General features: G+C 29.9%; 2 protein-coding genes across 2 annotated transcripts in view; both read right to left on the bottom strand.

The window, feature by feature from the left end:
* LOC106332105 (calcineurin B-like protein 3) overlaps nucleotides 1-1,604 on the bottom strand; it is a 5,382-nt gene extending 3,778 nt beyond the window's left edge. Inside the window, exons 1-5 of the mRNA XM_013770578.1 lie at nucleotides 1,281-1,604; nucleotides 1,036-1,118; nucleotides 874-933; nucleotides 682-790; nucleotides 542-594 (exon numbers count right to left, since the gene is read on the bottom strand). Coding sequence (XP_013626032.1) covers nucleotides 542-594; nucleotides 682-790; nucleotides 874-933; nucleotides 1,036-1,118; nucleotides 1,281-1,536 — 561 coding nt within the window. The 5' untranslated portion in view covers nucleotides 1,537-1,604. The remainder of the gene's footprint in view (nucleotides 1-541; nucleotides 595-681; nucleotides 791-873; nucleotides 934-1,035; nucleotides 1,119-1,280) is intronic.
* A 407-nt stretch (nucleotides 1,605-2,011) lies between these two features.
* On the bottom strand, nucleotides 2,012-4,704 carry LOC106308742 (calcineurin B-like protein 3). Its single transcript, XM_013745888.1, has 10 exons — nucleotides 4,574-4,704; nucleotides 3,781-3,851; nucleotides 3,539-3,698; nucleotides 3,314-3,396; nucleotides 3,147-3,206; nucleotides 2,944-3,052; nucleotides 2,812-2,864; nucleotides 2,638-2,718; nucleotides 2,395-2,507; nucleotides 2,012-2,314 (listed from the first exon to the last, which is right to left on the bottom strand). Exons 3-10 carry the CDS (start codon nucleotides 3,660-3,662, stop codon nucleotides 2,257-2,259), a joined length of 681 nt encoding a protein of 226 aa, XP_013601342.1. The 5' UTR covers nucleotides 3,663-3,698; nucleotides 3,781-3,851; nucleotides 4,574-4,704; the 3' UTR covers nucleotides 2,012-2,256.
* Between the last annotated feature and the right edge of the window lie 5,973 nt (nucleotides 4,705-10,677).

The following is a 10,677-nucleotide window of genomic DNA, read 5'->3' on the forward strand; positions in this document are numbered from 1 at the left end:
AGAAGGACGAAGCACATAGAGATCAAATACCATTTCGTGAGGGAAGCTGAGCAGAAAGGAATCATTGAACTGAAGTATTGCAAAGGGGATGATCAACTCGCAGACATTCTCACAAAGGCATTGGGCGGTTCAAGATTTGAAGATCTAAGGAAGCAGCTTGGAGTCAAGTCGAGATATGATTAAGGAGGAGTGTTAAACTATATAATCTAATCTCTCCTTAATACATTTACATAAATTAGTTATTTATGTTATTACACAAAGAGTTGTAACTCTTCATGTTGTGTCCTTTAGTATAAAGAGTTGTGTCTCTTATACTTGTACTGATTCGATCTCTATATAAAGATCAATCATCTGTTGTAAACACATCACCGAATCTCAATAATACAAAAGTATTTTCAGAAAATTTTATAAGCCTGAAACGTCTATCTTATTCTTTCTCTCGAACTCGTGTGTAACACAATGTGATCATTGTGTAACACAAGTGGTTGGTAAAAGATTAACAAGAGCCTATTGAGCTTGAGCAGATGTATGGAGCTTTTACCTCCTGACTTTCGATGAAACCTTGCTGCTTAAGATCATACAGCTGAAACGAAACTGCATAATAACATTCAAAGGTAACGGTAAATAGATTATATATAGCATATGTGAATGGTTTTCCAGATCAAGTTTTAGAGACGTAACAGTCAATCTTGTCATCAATAGGAGCATTTGGATGAAAGACGGAGAGAGCACGAGCAAACTCCTCAAACCCCAGTATTCCATTATGCTTTGTGTCGAACAAATCAAACACCTGTGATTGGCCATGTCAGCTTTGAATAGAATCTAAGCAAATGGATTAGAAACACACACTTGTTGGTAAAGACAAAAGCATACACCGTCTGCAAATAAGCTCTCTTTTTTATTTTTCATGAATAAGGCCAGTTGAAACCCTTCCTGATGCACAACAAGAAGGAAACTCAGAAAGACTGTCCAAATGAAAGTAGCAATCTTACAAGCAGCGTGGGGGCCAAGAAAGACATATAAAATCCTACATACCTTGTTTATTAGCCCATCATCAGTCACAGCACTGCTGATTTTTCTATACAGATCATAGAGAGCCTCTATTTCACTCAAGCTAACTGCACTCAGAACAACTCGTTATCAAAAAAAAAAAATACGGAAGAAAGATTCGCACCAACTTGGAGGAACAGCGTGCCTTTGAATCATTATAATTTATAACTGAAAAGTAAAAAAAAGAAAAGAAAAAGAGAGTGCATATGGAAGGAAGATGAGAGCATTACAAACTGTCTCTCTAGCAAGTATCTCTGAGAGATTGTGTTCCACTGTTCCTGATTGTTCTTCAGGTCGTATAATTGTTTCAGGCTCAGTAATGGGCTGAGTTTGAGTCGAGACAACAGTGGTAGGTGGTGGTGCTTCTTTCGCTTCCATGGAACTTCCAGGTACTGTTGACTCGGAATTGCACCTGTTTACTGCGGATGACTTGGTTTCAGGTTGGTTTGTTGCAGAGGGAGATGATAAGATCGGTAAAGAGCTCATCTGATTTGTGACAGAAAGAGGAGGAAGATTGAAGAATGATAAGGAGAAAAAAGGTTGATCGTGATATTTCGAACAAGTCCTTTGTTAAAGATCGTAAGCGAGGGACTTAAATATAAATAAAAGAACAAGTCTTGTTACAGAAGGGATGAATGATCGTTATATTTCGAACAAGTCTTTGTTACATACAGATCATAAGCGTTACTAAACAAAGGAAAGCTATAACAGGCTACTAATAATTCCAGCACACTAAGAAATATCAAGGCCCAATAGATATGCTTATCAGGAGACTTCATCGGAGAGGAACCTGTCGATCATGCCTGACAGCAAGCTTGAGTGTGAGTGTGTGACCGGTGAACGGCAATTAAAAACGGAAGCAAAAAAGGTTATGATAAGAAACATCTATTATATGATATTTTCCCAGAGGAAGCTTTGAAATCATCTTTCATTTATCAACTCCAAAAGTGCTACCAGTCAATCATATAACCCTTGCCATGGGGGCAATAAATTTGTAGTAATGTATATCTACAGTTGCGCATGAGAAAATAAATATAAACAAAACCAAGATAGAGAAAAAGATAACAACTTAGTTCTCTTTTTGTTTTTTTCAGAGAAGAAACAACAAACTCATGGAAACTGGAGTTTCAGACTGAAACAAATAAACATGATGCACTCAGAAACACAAACACACTTGCCAAATTGCCTGCTCTAATAATGTTTTTCTCAGGTATCTTCCACTTGCGAATGAAACACAAAGCTCGGAAACGTAGTTGTGATATCCCTGCAGGCATCATAAGAGATGGGTTTTAATAAGAACGAATTGGCTTAAACCCCCTCGGGTTAGTGTTTTTAGGAACTCACTTGAGATACTGAAGAGTCATGTTCTTCAGAAGCGAAGGATGCCTAAGTACAAGGATCCTCCATTCTTCCTTATCGATCCTCCCGTCATGTTTGGTATCAGCTTCCTCGAATGTCTGCCACGGAAACTCAAAGATCACTCTTTACTTCCTCAGAGGTTGGCTATGCTAAAGTAAACCTCAGCACATAGTATAAAGGAAGGAAAAAGTAAACCTCAGCACATAGTATAAAGGAAGGAAAGCTCACCTTGTCGATTATACTCTCGATGACTTCGTCTGACAGGTTCATGCCTGACTCAGCAAGAGTAGCCACCACCATTTGCTTCACCTGAACAATGATAAGAAAGTTGGTATGTTAAGGGCACACTAGATCTTCAGGATTTTTGGTGAGAGGCTATTGAGCATATATATAGAGCTTTACCTCCTGCCTCTCAATAAAACCTTGCTGCTTAAGATCATACAGCTGAAACGAAACTGCAAAATAATATTTCAGGTAACGGCAGAGCATATGTGAATGGTTTCCCATTTCAAATTTTAGAGGGTAGAGAGGTACAGTCAATCTTGTCATCTATAGGAGCATTTGGATGAAAAACGGAGAGAGCACGAGCAAACTCCTCAAACCCCAGTATTCCATTATGCTTTGTGTCGAACAAATCAAACACCTGTGATTGGCCATGTCAGCATATTCTTTGAATAGAATCTAAGCAAATGGATTAGAAACACACACTTGTTGGTGAAAGAAAAAAAAAAACATACCCGGTCTGCAAACAAGCTCTCTTTTTTATTTGTCTTAAATAAGGCCAGTTGAAACTCTTCCTGTTGCATAACAAAGACACAAGAGGGAAACTCAGAAAGAGTGTCCAAAAGTAGTAACATTCGTGAGGAGTACAAGCGGTGTAGGGTAAAGAAAGACAGCTACATACCTTGTTTATTAGCCCATCATCAATCACAGCACTGCTGATTTTTTTAAACAGTTCATAGAGAGCCTCTATTTCACTCACACTAACTGCACCCAAAAGAAACGATCCATTATCAAAACACGGAAGAAAGTTCCACACCAACTAGAGGAATAGCGTGTCTTTTAATCATTATAACTGAAACAAAAAAAAAGGGGAGTGCATATGGAAGAAGAGATGAGAGAGCATTACAAACAGTGTCTCTGGCAAGTAGTTCAGGGTCTCCAGGGCCTCCAGAAGATTTGCCTATATCAATATCAAAACAGCGCAACAAAGAGTTGCATACATGCTTAAAACCGTCTACGCACTGCGACATGATGATATCTCTCTAGTAAATCAAAACTCTCCATGCCTGTTTAAATAAACAACCAAAAACATAAGAACTTTCAAAAAAAAAAAAAACTAAATACATATATGAACAAGAGACACTTTACCTTTTAACCATTTCCTAGTCCGTATGAAAAGGTAAGAAAGGAAACGCTTTTATAGACCACCACAAAAATATCTGCCATGGAAAAGGGAAAAGTGGAATGTAGTCATTATTAAGAAATGGAGTTTAGTCATTAATATGAAATGGAATGTAGTCATTTTAACTTTTAGCTAATCAGAAAAAAAAAAATATCACAAGAGCAAACAAGATTCATTGTTTCAGATCTGGAGTAAAAAAACAAAGGCTAACAGATACTTTCATATGTTAAAATACAAACTGGAAAAGACGCATGTCCTAAAGAGATCTAAACTTTTTGCCAGATTAACCAATGTACTGTTGTCTTGTTAAAAGCATCCTAGTGGTTGGAACAAGCATGATTCGGGCAAGAATCCAAACCCAAATCTAAGAAACAAGAGCTCAAAAAGAATGATAAAGCTGCGGAATTAAAACTGTAAAAAAAAAACAAATCCCTGGGTGTTCGAACCCTGAATCTGGTGGTGAAATGAAACATAGAAATTGATCAAACTAGGACGCAAATGAGATCAAGTTCTAGTTAGATTCAAAGTTCTCGGATTCAGATACAATTTCAGAGAGACGGGATGAATCTCTCTCGTTATATAACTCGGATTCAGCATAAGGATCTAATCTGAAAATCTAGCGAATACGGATTCTCAATCTCAATTTTTTTTTTCCCATGGCGATTTTTCCCGGGAAACAGATGAGATTTACGAGCAATCGATCTGACCGAAAGCAAAATCGTAGACAAGGGAGAAGAGAAAAAAAAAACCGTTACTTACGTCACGTCACGGTCGATGAGGAGCCTTCTTTACGGCGGCTCTGGCGGTTGAAGCTGAAGATGGATGGATGGTTACGCCCCAAAAAAACAAACAAACAAAGTGAGAGAAAGGTAGACACGATTTTTCTGTTTGCAGCAAAAAAAAGTTTTAAATATACAAAATCAAAATATTCCGACAAAAGCAAAAATAATAATATTTTATTGGCATATTTTTAATAATTAAAAATACATACAAACACGATTTTTCTGTTTGCAGAAAAAAAATACAAAATCAAAATATTCTGGCAAAAGCAAAAAAAGAAATATTATTGGCATGTTTTAATAATTAAAATAAATTTACCGGATGTTGATGAAAAACAGCTTATTATATATACTAATTAAAACAGAAGTCACCACCTTGATTCATGTGTGATATTTTAAAAAATAGACTTTCACTAGAAATCAGTTATGATTCATTTGTTCCTACTAATATGACTTAATAATATATCTTTCCTAATATAACAATCCACTCTTATAAAACCGGATTGATTAACAAACACATATTTGATTCCTTAATAAATTATACATAGTAGTAATATAAACCATTGTATAGTTCAAAATACTAAACCGATTTAAATAATTTAACCAATATATATATATATATATATATATAATGAGTTGTATTAAAATAGAAATTATGACTTCTTTCATGTGAGATTTTTTAATTTGAACCATTTAAAAAATATATTAAATGTATTTTATTAATATTAATAATATATATAATCTTTGAACTACTTTAGTCATAATATCTTTTGATATCTTTTAATTTTAAATATAATTATTATTTTTTAAATCAAACAAATCTGTTTTAAAGATTTTAACAAGATCTTAATTTTCAAAAATTCTATGTAAATATTTTTATAATTCGTAATTAGTTTTAAAATATTATTATACATTAATATATTTTATAAAATGAAGAATAAAAGTTTTATCTTATTTTACCTATTATATAATTATAATCAATCATATTAAGAGGAAATTATTATATTGAACTAAACATGATAAACTATATTAAATTATTAGATTTATATATTTTATTTTTAGAAGTATTTATGATCAGAATATAATATGTTGGTAATATGGGTTAACATTAGCAAACTATATAATACATGTATAAAAATTAACATGTATATTATTAAAGCTAATAATATAAAAAAATGTTGTATTTATTTTAATTATGATATCTTTTCATTTTAACTATATACTAGATTTTGACTCGTGCAACCGCACGTATGTTTGTTTTCACTTTTCTATACATAAATTATTGTTTTAGAACATAAATGGTATATATTTTTAATGTTAATTATATACTTAAATATTTATATAACTATTTCAAATACAACAATTTTATAATTTACATGTTATAATTAATTAATTTTTTAAACCTTAAGTATTTACCACTTCTTATTATATATTTATCTTATTGTATTTGCATTTAGTTATTAAGCAAATTAATATATTTATGAGAAAATATATTGGGAAATTGCCAAAAATACCATTTTCAAAGTACCACTTTTTATGTTTACACTAACCACTTTTACCATCATCTTTAATGAAAGGTAAAAGATATTTATAACTTTTTAATTAACTGTGACAAAAAAAAATATATGGTTAACTAATCTAAATTTAAAAGATCATCTCTAAACCCTAAACCATGAAACATCAATTCTAAACCCTAAACCTAAACCTTCAAATCTAAACCCTAAAACATTAAATTTATAACCCTAAACGTAAACTCTAAACACTAAATCTAAACTTAAAACATCAACTTTAAACCCTAAATCATCAACTCTAAACCCTAAACTATGAAACATCAATTCTAAACACTAAACCCCGAAATATCAACTCTAAACCCTAAACCTTCAAATCTAAACCCTAAAACATCAACTCTAAACCCTAAACCCTAATTTTTTTTGAAATTCGAACCCTAAACCCCAAACCTTCAAATATCAACCCTAAAACATCAACTCTAAACCCTAAACGTAAACCCTAAAACCCTAAACCTTCAAATTTAAATCCTAAAACATCAACTCTAGGGTTTTAGGGTTTAGAGTTGAAGATTTAAGGTTTAGGGTTTAGAGTTGATGGTTTAGGATTTAGAGTTTAGGGTTGATGGTTTAGGATTTAGGGTTTAGGCTTAGTGTTGATGGTTTAGGGTTTAGAGTTGAAGTTTAGGGTTTAGAGTTTAGAGTTGATGTTTTAGGGTTTAAAGTTGAAGGTTTAAGGTTTAGGGTTTAGAGTTGATGTTTCCGGGTTTAGGGTTTAGAGTTGATATTTCTAGGTTTAGGGTTCGTATTTTAAAAAAATAGTGTTTAGGATTGATGGTTGAGGGTTTAGGGTTCATATTTCAAAAAAAAAAGGTTTATTTGTTTTAGATTTTGATCCGTGCAACCGCACGGATGTTTATTTTTACTTTTCTATACATAAATTATTGTTTTAGAACATAAGTGGTATATATTTTTAATGTTAATCATATACTTAAATATTTATATAACTATTTCAAATACAACAATTTTATAATTTACATGCTATAATTAATTAATTGTTTAAACCTTATGGATTTGCCACTTCTTATTATATATTTATCTTATTATATTTGCATTTAGTTATTAAGCAAATTAATAGATTCATGAGAAAATATATTTAAAAAATATTTTATATTTAATTTATCCTAAATTCTGACCCGTATTTCAAAACTGGATTTCTTTTTACCAATATTTTTATGCTTATTCATTTTAGATAATTTATTATTGTATATATAAAAGTGTAAGATATGTTACTTTTTAGACATGTATTATATAGTTTGTTAATTTTAAGTCGTTCCATCATCCTATTATATTTTAAATAAATAGTTTATATTTATGAAAATAAAATTTATAAATTTATCAATTAAATATAATTGTATCATATTTATTTTAGTATAATAATTATATTTTAACATGATCATGGCTATAAAAGTAGATAAAATAGGATATAATTTATTTATTTTCATTTCTAAACGATAACTTAAAATACATTAAGTTATTGTTTAAATATTACACAGATTTATTAGAATTTTTAAAATATAATAAATAAATATATATTATATTTAAAATGAAAATATATTATGATTAAAGTAGTTACAAAGATTTTATATTATTAACTTTAAAGAAATACATGTTAATTTTTATACATGTATTATATAGTTTGATAATGTTAACCCATCTTACCAACATATTAGATTTTATTTTTGAATATAAATATTTTATAATTACGCAAATAAAATATATAAATATATAAATTTAATACAATTTTATTATATTTAGCTCAATATAATAATTTTATTTTAATATGATTGATTATGATTATATAATAAATAATATATTATAGATTTTTTTATTTTTCATTTTATATAACTGAATGTATTAATGTATAATAATATTTTAAACTAATTTCGAAATTAGTGAAAATATTTAAATATAATTTCGAAAATGAAGATCTTGTAAAAATCTTTTTAAACAGATTTGTTAGAATTTTAAAATAAATATATTTACATTTAAAATGAAAAGAAATCAAAAGATGTTATGATTAAAGTATTTTAAAAATTCTATTTATTATTTGTGTGAAATGTGAATTAAAATATAGTATGAATTTCTATGAATAGGTCCATTATGTCAATTTTTTAAAAAATCACACATGATTCAAGTTTGTGATTTCTGTTTTAATATATATGTATTATATAGTATAATAATCTTTAAAACATAATAAGTTCCTATACGATGTGGCTATCAATTTTTAAAACATAATAAGTTCCTTTCAGATTTTTGTTTGCATTTATTTTTATATAAATATTTTGTTTTCAATTCTAAATTAATATATATTAAAATATATATGTGGCTATCAATTTCTAAAACATAATAAGTTGACGGTATATTTGTTCCATTGAATACATGTTTCAAACTTTCACATGAATTTGTATTTTCTTCTATATATATATTTTTGGATTATTATTTCATTATTAACATCGTAACTATATATATAAAATTAGTAAAATATTGTATTATTGCCATATTCAAAATATTGTAACATTTCACAAATTTAGAAAGTTTTTAAAAAATTAAATTTTTTGCTTCATAGATTTATATTATCGAGTAAATAATTAAACATTTAGTTTTTATTTAATTTTTAAAATAAACTATATAGTTTAAAAAAAAAAATTCATTGGTTTAAGGTAGTAAAGATTAATCATTGTTAGATAATATGATTTTTGTTATTTAAAAAAATTCTTTATAATTTTAAAAGTTAACATCGATAAATATTTAAATAATTAACATATGGAGGTATAGTATTAATTATATCTATTTATATCTATAAATCCAATGGATCATTTATTGTTTAAATCTAATTATTGATAGCCCAATAAAAATTTCTGGTTGACCCAAAATTTAAATGATAAGATTAAAGATTAAATGTAACATGACTTTCTAGGAATAGATCCATTAGGAGCATTTTTTAAAAAATCACACATGAATCAATGTTGTGACTCCTAAAACCTAAATCATCAACTCTACACCCTAAACCATGAAACATCAACTCTAAACCCTAAACCCCAAAACATCAACTCTAAACCCTAAACTCTAAACCTTCAAATCTAAACCCTAAAACATCAACTCTAAACCCTAAACGTAAACCCTAAGCCTTATATTTTCTGAAATTCGAACCCTAAACCCTAAAACCATAAACCTTCAAATCTAAACCCTAAAACATCACCTCTAATCCCTAAATGTAAATCCTAAACCCTGAAACCCTAAACCTTCAACTTTAAACCCTAAAACAACAACTCTAGGGTTTTAGGGTTTAGGATTTAGGGTTTCGGGTTTAGGGTTAAGAGTTGAAGGTTTAGGGTTTAGAGTTGATGTTTCAGGGTTTAGAGTTAAATTTTTAGGGTTTAAAGTTTACTTTTTAGGGTTTAGGGTTTAGAGTTGATAGTTTAGGGTTAGTGTTGATGGTTTAGGGTTTAGAGTTGAGTTTAGGGTTTAGGATTTATAGTTGATGTTTTAGAGTTTAGAGTTGAAGGTTTAGGGTTTAGAGTTGATGTTTCGGGGTTTAGGGTTAATTTTTAATGGTTTAGGGTTTAGAGTTTACATTTTAGGGTTTAGGGTTTAGAGTTGATCTTTCGGGGTATAGGGTTATTTTTTTAGAGTTTAGGGTTTAGAGTTTAGTTTCGAAGGTTTAGGGTTTAGTGTTGATAGTTTAGAGTGTTGATGGTTTAGGGTTTAGAGCTGAAGTTTAGGGTTTAGAGTTGATGTTTTAGGGTTTAGGGTTTAAAGTTTATGTTTCAAGGTTTAGGGTTCGTAGTTAAAAAAAATAGGGTTTATGATTGATGGTTTAGGGTCTAGGGTTAGTATTTCAAAAAAATAGAATTTATGATTGATGGTCTAGGGTTTAGAGTTGAGTTGTAGGGTTTAGGGTTTGAATTTGAAATAGTATAATTCGAAAAAAAAATTTTAGATTTTTATTTATTTAAAATTTTATTTATTATATATATAAATAACAATTGCGATTGATAAACACACCTTCATACATGTGATGTCATTGTTTACTGTTACTGTTAATGAATCTGAAAATCTCCGCGTGGTCATGCTTTAGATGAAATCCTGTTTGTAATAGATAATAAGCAACTAGATCTTTCCATCGCGGTTGTTGCTGGAAACTGTTCACCATAGATAGCAATTAAATGCATACTGCCAACGACTATTTGTTTTAGTGAAGCATGCCAATATTGTGATATGCTTGATGCTCTTGTATCTCGCAGGGACTGGCATACGTTGACTTTGTGGATGATGAGCACCTTGCAGCAGCTATAGCAAAAAACAGAAAGATGTTACTTGGTAAGAAGATCAGTATAGCACGGTCAAATCCAAAGAAGGGTAAAAAAGATTTCACTCGGCGTGGAAATGGTGAGAATCTCTGTCTTTCTAGTTTATTAATTACGTAGTTACTTGTGGTGCAAATAATATTTAACCTTGGTATGATTTGTTTCCACAGAAGGTTCGGGGAATTCAAAGGACACATCCCAGGTTTCTG

The sequence above is a fragment of the Brassica oleracea genome, chromosome C1 (genome assembly GCF_000695525.1).
Source record: "Brassica oleracea var. oleracea cultivar TO1000 chromosome C1, BOL, whole genome shotgun sequence".
In the NCBI taxonomy this organism is placed as follows: Eukaryota; Viridiplantae; Streptophyta; class Magnoliopsida; order Brassicales; family Brassicaceae; genus Brassica; species Brassica oleracea.

Coding starts and splice junctions, on each gene's coding strand:
- LOC106308742 (XM_013745888.1), bottom strand. CDS start 3,662: ATGTCGCAGTGCGTAGACGGTTTTAAGCATGTATGCAACTCTTTGTTG. Junction 3,207..3,313: donor ATGATGGGCTAATAAACAAG/GTATGTAGCTGT, acceptor GTTATGCAACAG/GAAGAGTTTCAACTGGCCTT. Junction 2,508..2,637: donor TCGAGAGTATAATCGACAAG/GTGAGCTTTCCT, acceptor TTTCCGTGGCAG/ACATTCGAGGAAGCTGATAC.